This window comes from Macaca nemestrina, chromosome 18 (genome assembly GCF_043159975.1).
Source record: "Macaca nemestrina isolate mMacNem1 chromosome 18, mMacNem.hap1, whole genome shotgun sequence".
In the NCBI taxonomy this organism is placed as follows: domain Eukaryota; kingdom Metazoa; phylum Chordata; class Mammalia; order Primates; family Cercopithecidae; genus Macaca; species Macaca nemestrina.
In genome coordinates this window covers 4,973,437-4,998,148 of record NC_092142.1, presented here as the reverse complement: position 1 = coordinate 4,998,148, position 24,712 = coordinate 4,973,437, and the positions used below count along the sequence as shown (strand labels likewise).

Below are 24,712 nucleotides of genomic sequence, written 5' to 3'. Positions count from 1 at the left end.
CATTAAGAATCTCCAAGAGGGCCAGGCACAGTGGCTCACGCCTGTAATTCCAGAACTTTGGTAGGCTGAGGGGGGTGGATCACGAGTTCAGGAGTTCAAGACCAGCCAGACCAATGTGGTGAAGCCCCTGTCTCCACTACAAATACAAAAATTAGCCAGGCATGGTGGCTCGCACCTGTAATCCCAGCTACTCAGGAGGCTGAGGCAGGAGAATCGCTTGAACCCGGGAGGCAGATGTTGCAGTGAGCTGAGATCATGCCACTGCACTCCAGCCTAGGTGACAGAACAAGACTCCATCTCATTAAAAAAAAAAAAAAAAAAAAAAAAAACACCTCCAAGAGACAGGCCAATAAGGCATTGTTTTTCTTTTCTTTTCTTTTTTTTTTTGAGACAGAGTCTCGCTTTGTTGCCCAGGCTGGAGTGCAGTGGCGCGATCTCGGCTCACTGCAAGCTCCGCCTCCTGGGTTCACGCCATTCTCTTGCCTCAGCCTCCGAGTAGCTGGGACTATAGGCACGCACCACCATGCCTGGCTAATTTTTTGTATTTTTAGTAGAGATGGGGTTTCGCCGTGTTAGCCAGGATGGTCTCGATCTCCTGACCTTGTGATCCGCCCACCTCGGCCTCCCAAAATGCTGGGATTACAGGCGTGAGCCACCACGCCCGGCTCCCCCGACCCTTTTTTTTTTTTGAGACAGAGTCTTGCTCTGTCACCCAGGATGGAGTGCAGTGGCACAATCTTGGCTCACTACAATCTCCGCCTTCTGGGTTCAAGTGATTCTCATACCTCAGCCTCCCAAGTAGCTGGTGTTAAAGGTGCCCGCAACCATACCCGGCTAATTTTTGTATTTTTAGTTGAGACGGGGGTTTCACCATGTTGGCCAGGCTGGTCTCAAACTCCTGAACTCAGGTGATCCGCCCGCCTCGGCCTCCCAAAGTGCTGGGATGACAGGCGTGAGACACCAGGCCCGGCCGAGAAGGCACTGTTTTTCTAACAGCTTTGTCTAAGGGGCCCTTTGGAGTAGCTCATGATGCAACTCTAGCGCTCTGTCTGCTTAGATGGGAGCCATCCAGCCCATGACTGAAGCTCCCACAGTTGCCACGATGAGCAAATACAGGCCCTGATCTGTGAAGCTGGGACAGTACAGAAAGTTACACTATTTGGGGGAAGTTGTTAAACCTGGGGGTGTGGAGACCTGGCTTCCAACCCCAGCTGTGACTCATCGGTTGTGACAGGGACAGCTGCCTCATGGCTCAGGGACTTCCATGCATGGTAGGGTGTTAGCACGTACTTGGCTGATGGTTTTTGGTGACAGAAGGAGCTTGTATGTAAGCCTGCACTATTACGACTATTCCACTGTCCATGTGGACAGAGCTTTCCAGAGGGGGAAGAGGTTTTCTTGTTGCTAAGCTGGTGGAATGTAAGTCTGGTGTTGCCAAGACTTGGGGAGCGCCTGCCTGAGAATGAAGCCAACTGGGAGGAAAGCTTCACTGAGAGATGTCAGTATTGCATGAGTACCTAGATCTGGCCGTCCCTGGACCTTTTAGTAAATGAGACAATAAATCCCTTATTTTGCCTAATCCAGGATGAACTTGACTTCTGTCACTTATCACTAACGTTTTAACACAGTGGGGTAGAAAGCATGGAGGGGTCAGCCGGGTGTGGTGGCTCACACCAGTAATCCCAGCACTTTGGGAGGCCGAGGTGGGTGGATCACGAGGTCAGAAGTTCGAGACCAGCCTGGCCAACATGGTGAACCCGTCTCTACTAAAAATACAAAAATTAGTCAGGTGTGGTGGTGTGTGCCTGTAATCCCAGCTACTCGGGAAGAGGAGGCAGGAGAATCACTTGAACCCAGGAGGCAGAGGTTGCAGTGAGCCGAGATCACGCTATTGCACTCCAGCCTGGGCAACAGAGTGAGACTCCGTCTTAAAAAAAAAAAAAAAAAAAAGAAAGAAAGAAAGAAAAGAAAGCATGGAGGCGTCACAGACAAGTCAGTGGCACTGGCCAATTGGAGGGGCCACGTGAGCACGCCCTCACAGTTGCACTCTTGGCCTAAGAGTAAGCTTCCTAGATTTTCCTCATTGCTCCAACCCCCAGAGGCCTGAGCGACACAGCTGGCACGGAGGATGACGGGGAGGGCCTACCTTGTCAAGCATGTTCTTTAGCATGTCTACTTCCTTCCTAAGGGCTTTGACGGTGACCTGGAGTGCATGAAGATCAGTGAGCAAGTCCTGCAGGGTCTGCATTGACTGCAAAAGAAGAGGAGAAAATGTGAAGCCGGGTATGGCTGGGGGAGAGGGTAAGTGAAGTGCAGAAGCTTTCTGACGATAGCCGTTGTTCAAGAGGTCCTCCTGGCTCTCCCAAGCCTAGACTGGAATCTACAAGGGGGCCAGGAGATGCTACTAAAGTCAACAGTGCTCTGATCTCCAAGTGGCCTGGATGAGAAGGAGGCAACTCTGTATTTGAATATATCCAGAAACCAGGAGTTACTCATCATGAAGCATGTCACCCTTTCTTGTGTGACAGATGTCAGCCAGGGAGGAAGCACAGCCCATCGCTGGGCAGGAGCCACTGGAGGATCAGGAGCAGGAGAGACAGGGTTGCATTTGCTTTTTGTTTCTAAGTTGGAGTCTCACCCTGTGGCCCAGGCTGGAGTACAGTGGCGCGATCCCAGCTCACTGCAACTTCCACCTCCTGGGCTCAAGTGATTCTCCTGCCTCAGCCTCTGAGTAGCTGGAACCACAGGTGTGCATCACCACGCCCAGCTAATTTTTTGTATTTTATTTTATTTTATTTTTGGTAGAGATGGGGTTTCATCATGTTGCTTAGGCTGGTCTTGAATTCCTGACCTCAAGTGATCCACCTGCGTCAGCCTCCCAAAGTGCTGGGATTACAAGTGTGAGGCACCGCATCTGGCCTGTACTTAACAATTTTAAAGGATCTCTCAGGCTCATGTGGAGCCTGGCTCTGGGAGGGCAAAAGGGGAAGCAGCCTGCCTGCAGAACTGATTGCTTGCTGTGGGGAGAAATCCTCACACATCTGGTATCAGAAGTCTGTTGCGAGCTGGGCACGGTGGCTCATGCCTATAATCCCAGTACTTTGGGAGACCGAGGGGGGCAGAACACAAGGCCAGGAGTTCAAGATCAGTCTGGCCAACGTGGTGAAACCCCATTTCTACTAAAAATACACAAAAACTTAGCAGGGCCTGGTGTTGCGTGCCTGTAATCCCAGCTACTCGGGAAGCTGGAGCAGGAGAATCACTTGAACCTGGGAGGCAGAGGCTGCAGTGAGCCGAGAACGCACCACTGCACTCCAGACTGGACAACAAAGTGAGTCTCTACCTCAAAAAAAAAAAAAAAAAAAAAAAAAAAAAAGCATGTTGTGAGAGTAGTGTGAAAGAAACTGAATTTTTTTCCACTCAGAGGGCCAATGTATCTAGAAGATGTAATAATTATAAACATACATGCACTTAACAACAGAGCCCTTTATAAAATACATGAAGGAAACAATGACAGAACTGAAAGTGTAACTGAAAAGCACGTTGGTTGCTCGCTGCATTGCAGGGTTCAGTTACCATGAGCAAGGTCTGGTACCAAAAATAAAGTGAATTTATTCTGAAGCTAGCTTGGGGAAGGGGCGCAAAGCGCCCTGGCTTTAAACATGCCGCTTCACTTCTGGAGCAAAATGTGGGCACTTTTAAGAGGTAGAGGATACAGCCAGCAAGGGTAGGGGTCTCCTTGTGAGCTTGATGTCTTATCTACTGGGCAGCTGAGTTGGCACCTTCCTGGGAAGAAGTAAGTTGTAAAAGTGGCCAAGTGGGCACGCTTTCAACATGCCCTCTTGGTGAGTGTGAGCTCCCAGGCAACCCCTGGAGGGTGAAAGTTCCCAGGTGAAAGTCCTATAAGGGCCATGCTTTGGTCTCTAAATCTGTCTCTTAACTCTCCAGGAGTTACATGAACTTGCCCTGTAGGGAGTGACCGGTGAAGGGGCGGGTCAAAGACTATCTTTGCTTTTTTTTTTTTTGAGACAGAGTCTCACTCTGTCACCCAGGCAACCTTCACCTCACAGGTTCAAGTGATTCTCCCACCTCAGTCTCCCAAGTAGCTGGGACTACACGGGCATGCCACCATGCCCCTCTAATGAAGTTTCACCATGTTGGCCAGGCTGATTTCAAACTCCTGACCTCAAGTGATCCGCCCACCTCGGTCTTCCAGAGTGCTGGGATTACAGGCATGAGCCAACTCACCAGGCCTCTCTTTGCATTTCTAAAGGGCTAAATAGGAGGTGGGGAGCAGTGGGGAAGGAGAAAGGAAGAGAAAATAATTTTAAAAATAAACTCTCTTAGAAAAATGGGGGTACTCATTTACAAAAGGAGAAATAGTTAATTCACAAGAATAGTTCAAGACTTCAATATCCTATTTTCAATAATGAATAGAATAACTAAGACAAGGTCCAGCACGCTGGCCCACGCCTGTAATCCCAGCACTTTGGGAGGCTGAGGCCAGTGAATCTCAAGGTCAGGAGTTTGAGACCAGCCTGGCCAGGATGGTGAAACCCCGTCTCTACCAAAAATATAAAAATTAGTCAGGTGTGGTGGTGTTGGCTTGTAATCCCAGCTACTTGGGAGGCAAGAGGTAGGAGGATCACTTGAATCTGGGAGGCAGAGGTTGCAGCAAGCCAAGATCATGCCACTGCTCTCCAGCCTGTGTGACAGAATAAGACCCCATCTCAAAAAAACAAAACCCAAGATAAAAAGAACAGTATCCTGGGTGCAGTGGCTCACACCTCTAATCCCAGCACTTTGGGACACTGAGGCAGGTGGATCACTTGAGCCCAGGAGTTTGAAACCAGCCTGGGGAACACAGTGATCTCCCATCTCTACAAAAAATACCAACATTAGACAGGCATGGTGGCACATGCCTATAGTCCCAGGTCCTTGGGAGGATGAGATGGGAGGATCACCCTAGCCCAGGAGGTGGAGGCTGAAGTAAGCTGTGATTGCACTACTGCCCTCCAGCTTGGGTGACAGAGTGAGACCCTGTCACACACACACAAAGAAAGTAAAAGTAAAAAAGAACAGCAAGAGGCTGGGTTCAGTGGCTCACACCTGTAATCTCAGCACTTTGGGAGGCTGCGGTGGAAGAATGGCTTGAGCCCAGGGGTTCCAGACCAGCCTGGGCAACAAAGGGAGACCCTGTCTCTATAAAATAAATAAAATTAACAAAACAAAAGGCCAGCAAGAAAAGAGAAGATTTGAACAATGCTATAAACCAACTAGATGTAACAGATATTTACAGAATACCCCACTCAACAATGGTAGAATACATATTATTCTCAAGCGCACATAGAACGCTCTCCAGGGTAGACCATATGGTAAGGCCATAAAACAACCCTTAACAAATTTCAAAAGGACTGAAAGTATGCAAAATACATACACTGACCACAACGGAATTAAATTAGAAAGCAACAGAAGAGGCCAGGTATGGTGGCTCATGCCTGTAATCCCAGCACTTTGAGAGCTTGAGGCAGGCGTATCATCTGAGCTCAGGAGTTCCAGACCAGTCTGGGCAACAGAGTGAGATCTCTATAATTCAAAAATAAAATAAAACAGTTCTTGGATTGCCAATGGCTCCCATAAATATGGCTTAAAACAAACAAACAAAAAACAAAAACGGACTGGGCACGGTGGCTCACACCTGTAATCCCAGCACTTTGGGAGGCCACAGCGGGCAGATCATGAAGTCAGGAGATCGAGACCATCCTGGCCAACATGGTGAAACCCCATCTCTACTAAAAATACAAAAATTAGCTGGGCCTGGTGGTGCGCGCTTGTAGTTCCAGCTACTTGGGAGGCTGAGGCAGGAGAATTGCTTGAACCCAGGAGCAGAGGTTGTAGTAAGTCAAGGTCATGCCATTGCATTCCATCCTGGTGACAGAGGAAGACTTCGTCTCAAAAAAAAAAAAAAAAAAAAAAAAAAAGGCAACAGAAGAAACTATTGAAAATTCACAAATACATAAAAATTAAAAAAACATTCTACTAAATAACAAATATGTCAAAGAAGAAATCACAATAGAAATTAGAAACTAGTTTGAAATGAGTTAAAATGAAAGCACAACACACCAGAACTTATGGGATGCAGCTAAAGTGGTGATTAGAGAGAAATTCATTGCTGTAAGTGAGTATATTAACAAAGAAAGATCTTGAATCAATAACTTAACCTTCCACCTTAAGACACTGGGACAAAGAAAAGCAAACTGAACCTAAAACAAATAGACATAAGAAAATAACAAAGAGTATGGTGAAATTAATGAAATAGAGGATGAAAAAAATAGTAGAGAAAAATCAATGAAACTAAACACTGGTTAATTGTAAAGGTCAACAAAATTGACATACTTTTAGTAGATTGGCCAAGAATCAGACTCAAATTATTAGAATCAGAAATGAAAGAGGGGACATTCTATTGACTCTACAGAAATAAAAAGGATTATAAAGAAATACTAATAAACAATTGCATGCGGACAAATTAGATAATTTAGGTGAAATGGACAAATTCCTAGAAAGGCACAGACTATTAAAACTGACTCAAGAAGAAATAGACAATCTGAATAAACCTATAACAAGTGAAGAGATTCAAGTCATAATAAAAAGTACCTTTTGTGCTTCAAAAGACACCAGCAAGAAAATGAAAATAAAACCCACAAAATGGGAGAAAACCTCATTTTGCAAATCATATATCTGACCCAATATATCCAGAATATATAAAGAACTCTTACAACTGGATGATACAAATAACCCACTTAAAAATGGACAAAGATCTGAATAGACATTTCTCCAAAGACGATGTGCAAATGGCCAATAAGCACATAAAAAGAAAAGATGCTCAACGTCCATCGTCATCAGGGAAATGAAAATCAGAACTACAATGGGATACCACTTCAAACTCTGTAGGATGGTCAGAATCGAAAGTCAGATAATAAGTGCTGTTAACCACAAGGAGAAACTGTAATTCTCATGCACCGCTGGTGGGAATGTAAATTGTGCAGCCATTTTAGAAGTCAGTGTGGCAGTTCCTCACAAGATTATACAGATACCAGATGATCACCGATTCTAATCCTAGGTATATTCCCAAAAGAAATGGAAACATAGGTCCATACAAAAACTTGCACACATGGGCCAGGCGTGGTAGCTCACGTCTGTAATCCTACTGCTTTTGGAGGCCAAGGTGGAAGACTGCTTGAGGCCAGGAGTTCAAGACCAGTGTGGGCAACACAGCAAGACCACATCTCTACATAAAACGTAAAAATTAGCCAGGCATGGTGGCAAGTGCCTGTATTCCCAGAAATTTGGGAGGCAGAGGTGGGAGGATTGCTTGAGATCAGGAGTTTGAGGCTGCAGTGAGCTATGATGGCACCACTGAACTCCAGCCAGGGCAACAGAGCAAGACCTTGTCCCTAAAAACAAAAGTTTGTACATGAATGCTTATAGCAGCATATTCATAACAGTCAAAAGGTGGAAACAAGGCCGGGTGTGGTGGCTCACGCCTATAATCCCAGCACCTCGGGAGGCCAAAGTGGGTGGATCACCTGAGGTCAGGAGTTCGAGACGAGCCTGGCCAACATGATGAAACCCCGTCTCTACCAAAAATACAAAAATTAGCTGGGCGTGGTGGTAGGCACCTGTAATCTCAGCTACTCGGGAGGCTGGGGCACAAGAATCGCTTAAACCCAGGAGGTGGAGGTTGCAGTGAGCCAAGACTGTGCCACCGTACTCCAGCCTGGGCGACAGAGTGGGATTCCGTGCATCTCGCATGGAGATCGCAGTGGTGCCATCTCAGCTTACTACAACCTCCGCCTCTGTGTGATATGCAGTAAGAGGTTTCTCACCCAAGATCTACCTGCTGCCTCACAAGTGGGGGACATGTTCTGGACTCCTGTCCTGGGGCAGAAGGGGCAGGAGAGAGAGCTGTGGGGAAAGTGGCTCAGGTCTTGTTTCTGCCCAGGGTGACTGGGCCACATTCAGAGCTTAGATGCTGCTGAATTCAAGGGAAAGTGAGTTCCCGACGGCTGCCCTTCCAGAAGCTGACCCCTGCCATAGTCCTCGAAGCAGGGCTTGTCCAAACCTGCTCGCTCTCTCTCTCACGAGGGCTTCAAGGATGCTGGGGTTGAGCTAGGGCCCAAAGGCCTTAAGAGGCCTGAAAAAGGGGCTAAAGCAAACACCACCTCAGACAAGCAGCTAGACTTGTCTACACGGTCACATCCAGGACTTTGGAAAATAGGAATGCTAATGTTTCCCTCCATGGAAGCGAGGAATGTGACAGCACTTCACGACACTCTGTGAAGGTGACACCAACCTCATCTGAGTGTTCGTTACCATTACTGCAATTATAGCAACCTTGGTACTCTAACACCCCAAAGGGTCTTCCACACCTTTAAGCAATGTTACGAAATAGTGAAAATCCAATTTTTATTTGTATTTTATTTATTTATTTATTTATTTATTTATTTATTTATTTTGAGATGGAGTTTTGCTCTGTTGCTCAGGCTGGAGTGCAGTGGCACGATCTCGGTTCACTGAAATCTCTACCTCTCGGGTTCAAGCAACTCTCCTGCCTCAGCCTCCCGAGTGGCTGGGACTATAGGCACGCGCCACCACGCCCAGCTAATTTTTGTATTTTTAGTAAAGACAAGGTTTCACCATGTTGGCCAGGCTGGTCTGGAACTTCTGAGCTCAGGTGATCCTCCTGCCTCAGCCTCCCAAAGTGCTGGGATTATAGGCGTGAACCACCACTCCCAGCCTTAAAATCCAATTTAAATGTGAAATCATTTTAACCTGAGCAATATACAGCAGGTGCTTTGTAGTTCCTGGGGGAGTAAAATGGGGAGGGAGTTTAGAAATAAAGAAAGCAACAACAGGTTGTTAGCATCCCCCTTAGACCGGATCCCCCTCCCAGGGACTTCCTGGACACTGTGCATGCAGATGGCATCACCTGAGCTGCAGACGCTATGTGCACGTATCCAACCAAGTCTGACAATGGCCAAGAACAAATTAGGAGGGCAGAAGTCCAGGAACAGACTTCATAAAGCCAGCCAAAAACACTTTAAGGCTAAAAACAAAGCAAAACCAGTTACCGCTAATCTTTTTTTCTTCTTTTTTTTCGGCCTCTAAAAGTGCTGGGATTATAGGTGTGAGCCACCACATCTGGCAGTTACCACTAGTCTTAAGACAAATGTTATGATTTAAAAGTCAACAGAGGCCAGGCACGCTTGTAATCCCAGTTACTCAGGAAGCTGAAGCAGGAGAATCGCTTGAACCTGGGAGGCAGAGGCTGCAGTAAGCCAAGATCATGCCGCTGCCCTCCAGCCTGGGCAACAGAGTGAGACTCCATCTCAAAAAAAAAAAAAAAAAATGGTTAACAGAGGGTGGGCACAGTGGCTCAAACCTATAATCCCAGCACTTTGGGTCGAAGTGGGAGGATTACTTGAGCCCAAGAGTTCGAGACCAGCCTGGGGAACATGGCAACACCCTGTCTCTACAAAAAATACAAAGATTAGTTAGTGTGGTGGCACAGGCCTGTAGTCCTACCTATTCAGGAGGTTGAGGTGGTAGGATTGCCTCAAGGGTTGAGCCCGGGAGGTTGAGGCTGCAGTGAGCTGAGATCATGCCACTGCACCCCAGCCAGGGCAAAAGAGTGAGACCCTGCCTTAAAAATAAAAACAAAAAAAATTAACAGAGTGAATAAAGGTTTTGTAAATATATAAAAGAACTTGCACACTTCTCAAAAGGCTTTTCTCTTTTTTTTTTTTGTTTGAGACAGTCTTGTTCCATTGTCCAGGCTGTAACATTAATAATAGCTCACTGCAGCCTCGACCTCCCAGGCTCAAGCAATCCTGCCTCAGCCTCCTGAGTACCTGGGACTACAGGCACACTACCATGCCCAGCCCATTTTGAAATTTTTTGGTACAAAGGGAGTCTTGCCATGTTGCTCAGGCTGGTCTTAACTCCTGGGCTCAAGCGATCCTCCCACCTCAGCCTCTCAAAGTGGTGGGATTACAGGCATGAGCCACCGCACCCGGCAATCCTTTCTCTTGAACATCTGTAGAAAGAACTGATTCCCCATTGGCATCATGAAAGTGAACCAGTTAATGTTGAAGAAGCTGCAGGATTAATGGCTTAGTTGTAATGCAGTGGTGATGCATCTAATTCCCTCAAAAAGATCAATAAATTAAAGGTTTTCTACAATTTTAAAAAATCCCCTAAGCCTTGGACCCACAATGTTATGGAAACAGGGTTAGACGAAAGAGTTTCAACAACAAGCAGCTGACATCATCCCTGGTATTCTCCTGTGAGGCCAGCTGCAAGCGGTTATCACTACAGGGGAGAAAAACCGAGGCCTAGCTGGGCGCGGTGGCTCACGCCTGTAATCCCAGCACTTTGGGAGGCTGAGGCGGGCGGATCACGAGGTCAGGAGATCGAGACCATAGTGAAACCTTGTCTCTACTAAAAATACAAAAAATTAGCCGGGCGTGGTGGCGGGTGCCTGTAGTCCCACCTGCTCGGGAGGCTGAGGCAGGAGAATGGCGTGAACCCAGGAGGCGGAGCTTGCAGTGAGCTGAGATCCGGCCACTGCACTCCAGCCTGGGCGACAGAGCGAGACTCCGTCTCAAAAAAAAAAAAAAAAGAAAAAGAAAAACCGAGGCCTGAAGGAGGCAGACGGGGACCTGCGAAAGGAACACTGTAAAACACATTTGCCAGGTGACCCCTAGGCAGCCTCACTAGTCGGTGGGTGCAGACAGTAAACTATGCAGTTTGCACCATTCTAGAACCAGCTGCCATGGCAACCCTCTTCAATGGGTCATTGTGGGAACCTTGGGCAACTTCAGTCAGGCTGGGACAAGGCAAGATTCTCTAATGACAGGGACATTCCTCAGCGGTGCACAGTCCTGAAGGCTGTACAGCTAGGTCTGAACCTGTCCACGAGTGCCTTTTGTGAGCTGGGTGGGTTGCCCTGTTGACCTGCTTTTTAGAAGCCTTCATCCATCAAGGCAGGCCAGGGGGCAAGCTGCCTCTGGGGCGTCGCCACCTTGGATCCTGGTATCCACCCATCCTGCCTGCAAGGCCCTCATAACTTGCCCTCGGCCACCCCCGGCAGCCCTGCCTCTAGTAACAATTTTTGTCTTAAAGTCTGTCTTGTCTGAGAAGATCCCACTCTCCTCTGGTCACTGCTTGCAAGGAATATCTTTTTTTATTGTTTTGAGATGGAGTTTTGCTTTTGTTGCCCAGGCTGGAGTGTGGTGGCGCGATCTCAGTTCACTGCAAATTCCGCCTCCCGGGTTCAAGCAATTTTCCTGCCTCAGCCTCCCAAGTAGCTGGGACTACAGGCATGCGCCACCACACCCGGCTAATTTTGTATTTTTAGTAGAGACGGGTTTCTCCGTGTTGGTCAGGCTGGTCTTGAATTCCTGACCTCAGGTGATCCTCCCACCTCAGCCTCCCAAAGTGTTGGGATTATAGGGGTGAGCCACTGTGCCCCGCTGGAATATCTTTTTATATCATTTTACTTTTAAACTATTTGTGTCTTGTCTTTTTTTCGCAGAGACAGGATCTCACTCTGTCACCCAGGCTGGAGTGCAGTGGAGCGATCAGAGCTTACTGCAATCACCAACTCCTGGGCTCAAGTGATCCTCTTGCCTCAGCCTCCCAAAGAGCTGAGATTACAGGTGCATGCCACCGTGCCTGGCCCTATTTGTGTCTTTGAATCTTAAGTGTGTCTCTTGCAAGCAGCATATAGTAGTTGGGTCATGTTTTTTGGTTTGTTTTTTATCTATTCTGCCAATCTCTGCTTTTTTTGTGTGATAAAATACACATAATATTAAAGTATAAAAATATAAAAATATTTTAGTATTGGCCAGGTGCAGTGGCTCATGCCTGTAATCTCAGCACTTTGGGAAGCCAAGGCGGGTGGATCACAAGGTCAGGAGATCAAGACCATCCTGGCCAACACGGTGAAACCACGTCTCAACTAAAAATACAAAAATTAGCTGGGTGTGGTGGCGGGCACCTATAGTCCCAGCTACTCAGGAGGCTGAGGCAGGAGAACTGCTTGAACCTGGGAGGCAGAGGTTGCAGTGAGCCAAGACCGCACGACTGCACTCCAGCCTGGGCAACAGAGCGAGACTCCATATCAAAACCAAATATATATATATAAAATATATTATATATATATATTATAAAGATGCAAAGAAAAATTAGCCAGGCGTGGTGGCATTTCCAGCTACTCAGGAGGCTGAGACACGAGAATCACTCGACCCTTGGAGGCAGAGGTTGCAGTGAGCAGAGATTGCACCACTGCACTCCAGCCTGGATGACAAAGTGAGACTCTGTCTCAAAAAAATAAAAATAAAATAAAAATGAGGTGTACCATTTGATGGCATTTGGTACACGGTACACTACCTACTTCCAAGACACTTCATTCTCCTAAAAGGAAATCCCGTCCCTGTTACAGTCTCTCTCTGTTCCCCTCTTCCCAAGCCCCCGGAAACCACTAATCTACTTTCTGTCTCTATGAAATATACGGATTACACCTTTAGATGGAATGCCCAGAATAGGCAAATCCATAAGACAGAAAGCAGATTAGTGGTTGCCAGGGATTGCAGGGAGGAGGAGTAATGGGGAAACAGGGTTTCCTTTCAGGGTGATGGAAATGGCTTAGAACTAGATAGAGGTGGCTGGCTGCACAACAATGTCAATGTATCATGTGCCACTGAATTTTCATTAATTCAGTGTTTAATATCCACTTTTAAATGGCTGATTTTATGTTAGGTCAATTTCTCCTCAATTTATTTATTTATTTTTAATTTCTCTCTTTGAGATGGAGTCTTGCTCTGTCGCCTAGGCTGGAGAGCAGTGGCACGATCTCCACTCACTGGAACCTCCACCTCCGAGGTTCAAGCGATTCTCGTGCCTCAGTCTCCTGAATAGCCGGGATCACAGGCATGCGCCGCCACGGCTGCCTAATTTTTTTTTTTTTGAATTTTTAGTAAAGATGGGGTTTCACCATGTTGGCCAGGCTGGTCTCAAACTCCTGACTTCAAATGATCCACCTGCCTCGGCCTCCCAAAGTGCTGGGATTACAGGTGTGAGTCACCGCACCTGGCCAATTTTCCCTCAATTTGAAAGAGAAGAGTGTTAACTTGGGAACACTCTGGAAACGGCCCTGACTCCCAGGGATATCCAGCTGGACACATCAATGGGCACAGCCTGGCTCAGAGAGGACTAGGACATGCTGCCTTCAGGGATAGGAAGGCAGTCATTGCTGGATGGTTTTTGGAGACAAGAGGCTGTCTGTCACCCAGGCTGGAGGGCAGTGGTGCGATCTCAACTCACTGCAACATCCGCCTTCCAGGCTCAAACAATTCTCCTGCCTCAGCCTCCACAGAAGCTGGGATTACAGGTGCCTGCCACCACATTTGGCTAATTTTTTGTATTTTTAGTAGAGACGGGGTTTCACCATGTTGGCCAGGCTGGTCTCGAACTCCTCACCTCAGGTGATCCACCCGCGTTGGCCTCCCAAAATGCTGGGATTACAGGTGTGAGCCACTGTGCCCGGCCAAATTATTATTATTATTTTTAGACATAGGGTCTTGCTCTGTCCCCCAGGCTGGAGTTCAGGGGAGTGACTACAGCTCACTGCAGCTTCCAACTCCTGGGGTTAAGTGATTCTCCCACCTCAGCCTCCTGAGGAGGTAAGATTACAGGTGGATGCCACCACACCCGGCTAATTTTTTTATTTTTATTTTTGTAGAGATGAGGTCTCACTATGCTGCCCAGGCTGGTCTTGAACTCCAAGATCATCCTGTCTTGGCCTCCCAAAGTGCTGGGATTATAGGTGTGAGCCACTATGCCCAGCTTATTTTCCCTTTCTTATTTCTTCTTGGGCTGCCAGTAATTGAACACTGTCCATGTGCTGGTCGGGGTTAGCAGGGGTCAGTAGTCAAAGGTAAGCCAGGATCAGAGGCACCGCCTCAGCTCGCAGCTCCCTTGCCCACTGGCTGCTGGGCCTTCAGCAAATCACTGATCTCCTCTGAATGTCAGTTTCCTCACCTATAAGACAGAAGGAATGCCTCTTCGCTGCTCCTCACAGTACTGGTTCTTGGAGGTTCCCACTCACTTGTGTCTATCTCCCCTGCTAGGCTGGGCGTGCCTGTTCACCATGACTACTCTGGTACCTCTCCCATGGTAGCTCTTCCAGGCATTTTTTAGAAATTGGGGTAAGGCCGAGCGCAGTGGCTCACACTTGTAATCCCAGCACTTTGGGAGGCCAAAGCGGGAGAATGAATGGAGCCTAGGAGTTTGAGTCTAGCCTGGGCAACATGAGGAGACCCTATCTCTACAAAGAATACAAAAATTAGCCAGGTGCAGTGGTGCATACCTGTGGTCCCAGCTACTCGGGAGGCTGAGGTGGGAGGATTGCTTGAGTCTGGCAGGACGAGGCTACAGTGAGCCATGATTGAGTCACTGCACTCCAGCCTGGGTGACAGAGTGAGACCCTGTCTTAAAAAAAAATTGGAGTGAAATTCACCTCATGTACAATTAGCCATTTTTAAGTGAACAATTTGGTGTCATTTAGTACACCAACGAGGTTGTACAACTATCACCTCCATCAAGTTCCAAAACATTTTCATCACCCCAAAAAGGAAACCCTGTATCCACAAAGCAATTATTCCCCATTCTCTCTTCCTCCCAGCCCCTGGCAACCACTGCTTTCTGTCTCCATGGATTTGCCTATTCTGGACATTTTATATAAATGGAATCATACATTGGGTGGCCTTTTGTGTCTGACTTCTTTGCAATACTTCATGGAGGCTGCAAGCTTGGCATTTTGGTTGTGCCTGACTCTAAAGCCGCCTTCTTCCCACTCTGCATAAGGGGATGGCCCATCGTGGCGGAATAAGCAACAAGATGTCCCAGGAGAGGGCTGGGAGCAGTGGCTCATGCTTATCATCCCAGCACTTTGGGAGGCCAAGGCAGGTGGATCACTTGAGATCAGGTGTTCGAGACCAGCCTGGCCAACATAGTGAAACGCCATCTCTACTAAAAATGCAAAAATTAGCCGGGTGTGGTGGCGGGCACCCGTAATCCTAGCTACTAGGGAGGCTGAGGCAGGAGAATCTGAACCGGGGAGGCAGAGGTTACAGTGAGCCGATATCGCGCCTCTGCACTCCAGCCTGGGCGACAGAGCAAGACTCCATCTCAAAAACAAAAAAGACGTCCCTGGAGACAGCAAGTGGTGAGGGGGGAAAGGAAGTGTCTGGAGGCTGGGGGTGTACCTTGGCCATGACTTCATCGTGACCCTCCACCGTCTTCCGGAGCTTGATCAGATGCCACAGGTCCTGGATGGGCCGGGCAGTGCCCTGACTGGCTTCCAGCAGCTGGGCGGTGGAGGGCAGGTCCTGCAGCAGGGCCAGCTGGTTTTCCATCTTGTCGAGGCGGCTCACCACGTGGTCGAAGACATTGCTGAGCCTCTTCATGGGGTTGAGAATGGGCTGGGCATCTCCTTCCCTGGGCACGATGACCACCTGCGAGGTCTGCAAGAAGTCCTCATCCCCCGAGAGGACCTTCTTGAGCTCAGCCATGTGGATGTGCTCCAAGATGCCGTGCAGCAGGAGGTGCAGGGCCTTGAAGTTCAGCACCCCGCACTGTGGGATGGCGATGTTGGCCAGTTCGGTGAACGTGAGTGAGAAGCTCATCCTGCCAGAGTAGGTCAGTGGGGCTGGGGTTCCGGGCGTCCTCGAGGACAAGGGATAGCTTTCAGTGGTCCTGAGAGCTACACGGACTGGTCCTCAGAGGCTTGGGTGGTGGTGAGTCACAGCGGTCAGGGAGGAATGGCCTCTGTTCTGGCTGGAGCAAAGATCAGAGTCTCTGGTTGCCAGGACACCAAAGAATGTGGTGAAATGGGCACACTTCCAAGTCTGGAGTGGGGCAGGTACTCCCTGGTGAGCCTCACCCAGAGAAGGTGCTCAGTTAATATTGGAGGAATGTTTGAATAGCAGCCTCTTTATTCGAGCCCTCTGGTGATGTGAGACTGATAATTTTTTCCTAGAAGCACATATGGAAGGGATGGAGAGGCAGCTCCCTCCTCGGAATTCTCTAGAATCCGGGCAGAAGACAGGTTTCTTGGAGTTAGGAAGACCCAGGTTTTACAAAGGGATAAGAATCTGAAGTACTGGCCGGGTGGGTGTGGGGACTCACGCCTGTAATCCCAGCACTTTGGGGAGGCAAAGGCGGGAGGACTGCTTGAAGCCAATAGTTTGAGAGCAGCCTGGGCAACATAGTGAGACCCTGTTTCTACAAAAAAATTTTAATTAGCTGGGTGTGCTGGCGCACATCTGTACTCCCAGTTACTCAGGAGGATGGGGTGGGAGGATTGCTCGAAGCCAGGAGTTTGAGGCTGCAGTGAGTAAGCTATGACTGTGCCACTGCACTTAGCCTGGGCAACAGAGTGAGACCTTGTCTCAGAATGAATGAATGAATGAATGAATGAATGAATGAATGAATGAATAAATAAATAAATAAATGAAAGAAAAGAAAAGAAAAAAGGCTGGGCATGGTGGCTCACGCCTGTAATCCCAGCACTTTGGGAGGCCAAGGCGGGTGGACCATGAGGTCAGGAATTCAAGACCAGCCTGGCCAAGATGGTGAAACCCCGCCTCTATTAAAAATACAAAAATTGGCCGGGCGCGGTGGCTCAAGCCTGTAATCCCAGCACTTCGGGAGGCCGAGACGGGCGGATCACGAGGTCAGGAGATCGAGACCATCCTGGCTAACACGGTGAAACCCCGTCTCTACTAAAAAATACAAAAAAAAAAACTAGCCGAGCGAGGTGGCGGACGCCTGTAGTCCCAGCTACTCAGGAGGCTGAGACAGGAGAATGGCCCGAACCCGGGAGGCGAAGCTTGCAGTGAGCTGAGATCCGGCCACTGCACTCCAGCCTGGGCGACAGAGCGAGACTCCGTCTCAAAAAAAAAAAAAAAAAAAAAAAACAAAAATTAGCCGGGCCTGGCGGCACGTGCCTGTAATCCCAGCTACTCTGGAGGCTGAGGCAGAGAATTGCTTAAATCCAGGAGGCGGAGGTTTCAGTGAGCCAAGATTGCGCCACCGCACTCCAACCTGGGCGACAGAGTGAGATTCCGTCTCAAAAAAAAAAAAAGAATCTGAAGAACTAAGTTCATTTCTGGACACATCCAAAGGCCCCCTGCAGTGTTCCATTTTCATGTGTGTTTGTGTGTGTGTGTAGTGTGTGTGACAAAGTCTTTCTCTGTCACCCACGCTGGAGTGCAGTGGTACAATCTCAGCTCACTGCAACCTCCGCCTCCTGGGTTCAAGCGATTCTCCTGCCTCAACCTCCCGAGCAGCTGGGATTACAGGCATCTGCCACCAGGCCCAGCTAATTTTTGTATTTTTAGTAGAGATGGGGTTTCACCATGTTGACCAGGATGGTCTCAAACTCCTGACCTCAGGTGATCTGCCCGCCTCAGCCTCCCAAAGTGCTGGGATTACAGGTGTGAGCCACCACACCTGGACAAGTGTTCCATTTTCTGGGAAGGAGAGCCCAGGCGGTAAGAAATGCATTGTTGGCCAGGCGCAGTGGCTCACGCCTGTAATCCCAGCACTTTGGGAGGCTGAGGTGGGCGGATCACGAGGTCAAGAGATGGAGACCATCCTGGCCAACATGGTGAAACCCCGTCTCTACTAAAAATACAAAAATTAGCCAGGCATGGTGGTGTGCGCCTATAGTCCCAGTTACTCGGGAGGCTGAGGCAGGAGAATCGCTTGAGGCAGAGGTTGCAGTGAGCCAAAATTGTGCCACTGCACTCCAGCCTGGTGACACAGCGAGACTCCGTCTCAAAAAAAAAAAAAAAAAAAAAAGGTGTTGTCCTTTCTAGGCCCTGCATGTCCCTGCCCAAGTGACGGTGCCCTCCCCAGACCCTGCTCTGCTCTCTGCTTGAGCTGGGCTCTACATAACCCCTGTGTTCCCAAGCAGGGTCTCAGCCCTGCTCTGACATCATAAGGACATGGCCATGAGCCAGCTGCCACAGGACCAGGAGGCTGCGTGGAGATACGAGGTATGGTCAGGCTCTGCTTGGTCAGTTCTAGGACAAGAGAATCCCAGCCTGCTTGTCTCCTGGGAAAGTCTGCAGGGACGCTCTTGGCTTAACACCAGGAGCCCTGACTCCCAGCCCAGCCAGCACTGTGATCCCACATTCCTGGCCCACGCCACACAGCAGGAACCCTGCTGAGGGATTCCACATTGAGTTCATGTAGTTGGGGAGGCAAATCCTTGAACCAGCTGTGGAATCTTGAGGAAATGACTTAACCTCTCTGAGCCTCAGCTTCCCTCTCCACTAAATGGGGAAATAAAACTTCGGGGCTAGAAACAACATATGTAACATGCCAGGCCAGTGCTGATGGAAACATTTCTTGCAGTCAGGTGCCGTGGCTAACGCCTGTAATCCCAGCACTTTGGGAGGCCAAGGTGAGTGGATTGCTTGAATCCAGGAGTTGGAGAGCAGCCTGGGCAACATAGCAAGACTCCATCTCTACAAAATAAAAAATTAGCTGGGCGTAGTGGCTCACACCTGTAATCCCAACTACTCAAGGGGCTGAGGCAGGTAGATTGCTTCAGCCCAGGAGTGGAGTCGGAGACCAGCCTGCACAACACGGTGAAACCCCATCTCTAAAAAATATACAAAAATTAGCTGGGCATGGTGATGTGTGCCCGTAATCCCAGCTACTTAAGGCTGCAGTGAGCCAGAATCACACCCCTGCACTCCAGCCTGGGCAAAAGAGTGAGACCCCATCTCAAATAAAACAAAACAAAACAAAACACAAATCGCTCCTTGACCAGAACTGATCTGGCAGCCCCTCTTGCCAACGGCTAGAACCATGGGAGCAAGCGTCCAGGAAAACTCCTTCTGAATTGAACAGTGGGATATTTTCAGGGATGTTCTGGTGAATCAATCCTGTGTTCCTGACTTCACAGCAGATGCTTCTGCTGAGGTTATTACTAGTCCATCCACAAAATCGAGCTCTTCAGCCAGGCGTGGAGGCAGACAATGAGATAATGGCTGGGCAAAGGTGCCCAAGGAGGCCCCTCTGCGGAGGTGACATCTGAGCTGAGACCTGAAGAGAGGGCATTCCCGAAGCTCTTTCAGAATAGAGACCTTCTCTTTCTTCTCTTTCTAGTATCACAACACAGATCTCTGCACACAGTAGGTGCTCAGTAAGTGTTTGCTAAATGGATGATAGCTCCAAAGGAGCTGACAATTCTATGGGGCCATATTAATGATAGAAATATTATAAAATAAATGGTAACATTGTAACCATTTATGTTTCTTTTAGAATAATTTAGCATTTAAATGTGAAGATCTGGCAACACCAAGCATTGGCAAGCATATGAACAACAGAACTCTCATCTGCTCTGACAGAGCAGAAATTAGCAGACTTTGGAAAACTGTTTGGCAGGGTCTGCAATGCTGACAAATTGCACACACTATGACCCAGCCAGTCCAGCCCTTGATCGGAACCCACAAGGAAATGACACAGACCATGCACAAGGATGTTTGTGACAGCACTACTCATACTAGCTAAAAATTCCCATCCAACTATGGCATATTCAAACAACAGACTATGACACAGCAGTGAGAATGAACAAAGACAACTACATGTAATAGTGGGATGAGTTTCTTTTCTTTTTTCTTTTTCTTTTTTTTTTTTTTTTTTTAGACAGAGTCTCGCACTGTCGCCCAGGCTGGAGTGCAATGGTGTGATCTTGGCTCACTGCAACTTCTACCTCCTGGGTTCAAGCGATTCTCCTGCCTCAGCCTCCCAAGTAGCTGGGATTACAGGTGTATGCTACCACGCCAGGCTAGTTTTTGTATTTTTAGTAGAGACAGGGTTTCACCACGTTGCCAAGGCTGGTCTCGGATTCCTGACCTCAGGTGATCCGCCTGCCTTGGCCTCCCAAAGTGCTGGGATTACAGGCGTGAGCCACCGCGCCTGGCCAACTTTCATAGATAGAAAATTGAGCAGAATGACATATATAAAAGGGTTCACGCTGTATGAAACCATTACTATAAAAAGTCCCCAAACTGCAGCCATAAAAAAGGATGAGTTCATGTCCTTTGCAAGGACGTGAATGAAGCTGGAAACTATCATCCTCAGCAAACTAACACAGGAACAGAAAACCAAACACCGCATATTCTCACTCATAAGTGGGAGCTGAACAATGAGAACACATGGACACAAGGAGGGGGAACATCACACACCAGGGCCTGTAGGGGGGTGGGGGAAGCAAGGGGAGGGAGAGCATTAGGACAAATACCTAATGCATGTGGGGCTTAAAACCTAGATGACGGGTTGATAGGTGCCGCAAACCACCATGGCACATGGACACCTATGTAACAGACCTGCACGTTCAGCACATGTATCCCAGAACTTAAACAAACAGCAGGGCGCAGTGGCTCGCGCCTGTAATCCCAGTACTTTGGGAGGCCGAGGTGGGAGGATCATCAGGTCAGGAGATCGAGACCATCCTGGCTAACATGGTAAAACCCCATCTCTACTAAAAAAATACAAAAAATTAGCCGGACATGGTGGCGGGCACCTGTAGTCCCAGCTACTGGGTAGGCTGAGGCAGGAGCATGGCATGAACCTGGGAGGCGGAGCTTGCAGTCAGCCAAGATCAAGCCACTGCACTGCAGCCTGAGCGACAGAGTGAGACTCTATTTCAAAAAAAAAAAAAAAGCTTTGGTGCCTGAGTGCATCGCATTCAAACAAACAAACAAACAAAGTCCCGAAATGGAGAAAACAAATCTTAGGTGTTGGAGGTGAGGTGAGGGGTTACCCTTGGGTGACCTCATGCTTGGAAGGAAGCATGAAGCCGAGCTGCAGGGGAGTGGGCACGCTGGTGTGGTTAGTTTGGGAAAATTTATCAAGTTGTTAGCTTCTAATATGGGAACTTTTTTTTTGAGATAGGGTCTCACTGTCACCCAGGCTGGAGTGCAGTTCACAGCTCATGCAGCCTCAAACGCCTGGGTTCCGGCAATCCTTCTGCCTCAACCTCCGAGTAGCTAAAACTATAGGTGCGCACCACCTCTCCTGGCTAATTATTTTTAGTATTGTGGAGATGGGGGTCTCACCATGTTGGCGAGGCTGGCCTCAAACTCCTGACCTCCAGCAGTCCTCCGGCCTCAGCCTCCCAAAGTCCTGGGATTATAGGCGTGAGCCACTGCGTCCGACCCTGAGCACTTTTCTGTATCAAAGTTCTGGGAATCTGCAATGATTCAAACAAATTAAAAGGCCAACAACATGGATTCCACTTGGGTTTTGCTGGCTCGGCTCCAATGGACTCCTTCCCAGTTCTTGCTGCGTGTAAATAAAGATTTTTGCAGAAAAATTCTGGCCTGAATATAACAGCTTCTTCTCTCACCTCAGCGTGTGCTGACTCACACCCACGCCAGGAGAGCAGCTTGGGCAGTGATCATCAGGCTAGAACCACAAGACCTGGGGTCTACTGGGCATGGGCTGTGTGCCCCTGAGCCTGTGCCTTAAGCCCTCCATGTAGGTTTCGGAGCTGGAGGTAAACATCTGCAGGTTCCTTGTCGAGATGAAGGGAGGTAAGGAGTATGGCATGGTCCCCAGCACAAAGTGCTCACTGACGTAAGCTGCATCTCCCAAAATGAGAACATTATTTGAGGCTTTCAAGGCAACAATGCATTAGCTTGATGCTGGAGAGGCGGCCAAGGAGGAAGCAGAGAACATGGGAGGAGAGAGGTACCTTCTTGGACCAGTCAGTCTTTGCTCTGATGCGCAGAACTGCATTCAAAATGCCCTGGGGTTTTGTATTACGAAAATTACTATACTCTCAGCACTGTGGGAGGCTGAGATGGGCGGATCACATGAGGTCCGTACTTCGAGATCAACCTGCCCAACATGGTGAAACCCCATCTCTACTAAAATTACAAAAATTAGCTGGGCGTAGTGGCGGGCACATGTAATCCCAGCTACTTGGGAGGCTGAGGTAGGAGAATCGCTTAAGCCCGGGAGGCAAAGGTTGCAGTGAGCTGAGATCACATCATTGCACTCCAGCGGGGGTAACAAGAGTGAAACTCTGTCTCAAAAAAAAAATAATAATAATTACCCACTGTATGCTCTAACTAGCTCAATAACAGAAAATACAGAAACAGGCAAAGTGAGTACATGAGTTCATTTGCATTGCTATAAAAGAATACCCAAGACTGGGTAAATGATAAAGAAAAGAAGTTTATTTGGCTCACAGTTCTGCAGGCTGTACACGAAGCACAGAGCCAACGTCTGCTTCTGGTGAGGCCTCAGGAAGCTTCACATTGTGGAAGGTGAGGGGGAGCCGGCATGTCGCATGGTGAGAGAGGAGCAAGAGAGTCGGGAGACACCAGGCTCTTTTTTATTTTATTTTGCTTTATTTTTTTGAGACAGGGTCTCCCTATGTTGCCCAGGCTGGAGTGCAGTGATGTGATATTGGCTCACTGCAACCTCTGCCTCCCAGATTCAAGCGATTCTCCTGCCTTAGCCTCCCAAGTAGCTGGGATCGCAGGCGCCCGCAACCCTGCCCGACTGATTTTTGTATTTGTAGTAGAGACAAGGTTTCCCCATGTTGGCCAGGCTGGTCTCGAATTCCTCACCTCAGATGATCCACCTGCCTTGGCTGAGATCACAGGTGTGAGCAACTGCGCCCAGCTAGTGTTCTGTCTTGATATGGTGCTGCTTGCACTAGCAAGTGAGGTTTGTGAAAATTCTTCAAGCTTAACACTCGTATGCACTTTTTAAAATGGGGTCTCCATGAGATACTCGGCTCTTATTTTAACTCTGGCCTAAAATAACTAAAGAAAGAGAGATAAACATTACCCCTGGGTCTCTGTAATGCAAACTGCAAGACAGGAAAGGCAAGGCAAGGAAGGGACTCCACCACATCCCCGGGGCCACTGTGTTGCCAGCAGATGGCACTGGTTGTAGAGAAAGTGGAAGAGCTCTGCTTTTCTCTCTTTCTCTCTCTTTCTTGTCTCACTTTGTCATCCAGGCTGGAGTGCAATGGTGTGACACTGCAACCTTGGCGCACTGCAACCTCTGCCTCCCGGGTTCAAGCGATTCTCCTGCCTCAGCCTCCCAAGTAGCAGGGATTACAGGCATGCCCCACCATGCCTGGCTAATTGTTGTATCTTTAGTAGAGACAGGTTTCACCATGTTGGCCAGGCTGGTCTCAAACTCCTGACCTCAGGTGATCTGCCTGCCCTGGCCTCCCAGAGGGCTGGGATTACAGGCATGAGCCACCACGCCCAGCTCAGTTCCTGCTTTTCATACTTTTAGGAGCAAAAGTTCTTGGGAACCCCATGGGCTGGCCCTGCTGAAGGCCAGCAGGTGTTCCCCCACTGGTGGGAGAATGTTCTTCTGGTAGCAGGTGCCACGAGGTGGAAAAACACCTGTCACTGAAGATGTCCCGGGCCTATAGCACTCCTGCTGCCCCAGTTATGGTGAAATCTGGACTAAAAATAAAAGGTGGTGGCTTTGCAGTACCGATGTGAGGCTCAGAGGTGCGCCTCAGTTGCCAGGGAGGAGGAGCTGCGTTCTGCAGAAGGTGAACGTTGCCCAGGAAAAGGTGACACAAGCAGCTTCACTGCAAGCCTGAAAATAATACCATTCCGGACAGCCATGGGCTCCTGATCTGACAGCGAGTGAGGCAGGAATATGAGGAACATCGTCCTGTCTCTAGGCCTGCGTTTACTTTGTTATTTCATCACGTCTGAATTCTTCCGGAGTTACTTTTTGTGTGGCCCTGCCCTTCCTTTTTTGATAACAGCCTTATTAAGAGGTAATTCATCTAACATACAATGCATCCATTTAAAATGCACAATTCAATGGCTTTTAGTATATTTGCCGATGGTTGCAAACATCATGACAATCAATTTTAGAACATTTCATTACCCTAAAAAGAAAACTCAGCCGGGCACAGTGGCTCACCCCTGTAATCTCAGCTCTACCTAGGAAGCTGAGGAAGGAGGACTGAAGATGGCTTGAGCTCAGGAGTTTGGACCAACCTGGGCAATACCGGGAGACCCTCTCTCAAGGAAGGAAAGGAGGGAGGGAAGGAGGGAAGGAGGGAAGGAGGGAGGGAAGGAGGGAAGGAGGGAGGTGAAGGAAGGGAGGGAGGGAGGGAAAGAAAAAGTGAGAGAGAGTGAGAGAGAGAGGGAGGCAAGAAGGAAGCAAGGAAGGAAAGAGAAAGAGAGAGAGAGAAGGAGAGAGAGAGAGAGAGAGAGAGAGAGAGAGAGAGAGAAAGAAAACCCGTACCCATTAGCACTTACCTCCCATTTCGCCTGAACTCCCCCCGCCCTAGGTAACCACTAATCTATTTTCTGACTTTCTGTCTCTATGGGTTTGCCTATTCTGGACATTTTATGTAAACTGAATCACACAATAAGTGGGCCGTGCGCAGTGGCTCACACCGGTAATCCCAGCACTTTGGGAGGCCAAGGTCGGGGGATAACTTGAGGTCAGGAGTTTGAGACCAGCCTGGCCAACAAGGTGAAACCCTATCTGTACCATAAAAACAAAAATCAGCTGGGTGTGGTAGTGGACACAGCTGTAATTCCAGCTACTTGGGAGGCTAAGGCAGGAAAAT

At 48.6% G+C, this 24,712-nt stretch overlaps 1 protein-coding gene across 4 annotated transcripts in view; it reads right to left on the bottom strand.

Annotated features, from left to right (window-relative positions):
- The window catches only part of C18H16orf96 (chromosome 18 C16orf96 homolog), a 42,721-nt gene extending 26,211 nt beyond the window's left edge, over positions 1-16,510 (bottom strand). Inside the window, exons 1-2 of one of the 4 annotated variants that reach the window (XM_071084033.1) lie at positions 15,330-16,510; positions 2,147-2,251 (exon numbers count right to left, since the gene is read on the bottom strand). In XM_071084033.1, the coding sequence (XP_070940134.1) occupies positions 2,147-2,251; positions 15,330-15,749 (525 nt within the window). In that variant the 5' untranslated portion in view covers positions 15,750-16,510. Of the gene's footprint in view, positions 1-2,146; positions 2,252-14,431; positions 14,719-15,329 lie in introns of those variants that run through there. The other 3 variants (XM_071084034.1, XM_071084032.1, XM_071084035.1) reach the window with 3 other exon arrangements.
- Between the last annotated feature and the right edge of the window lie 8,202 nt (positions 16,511-24,712).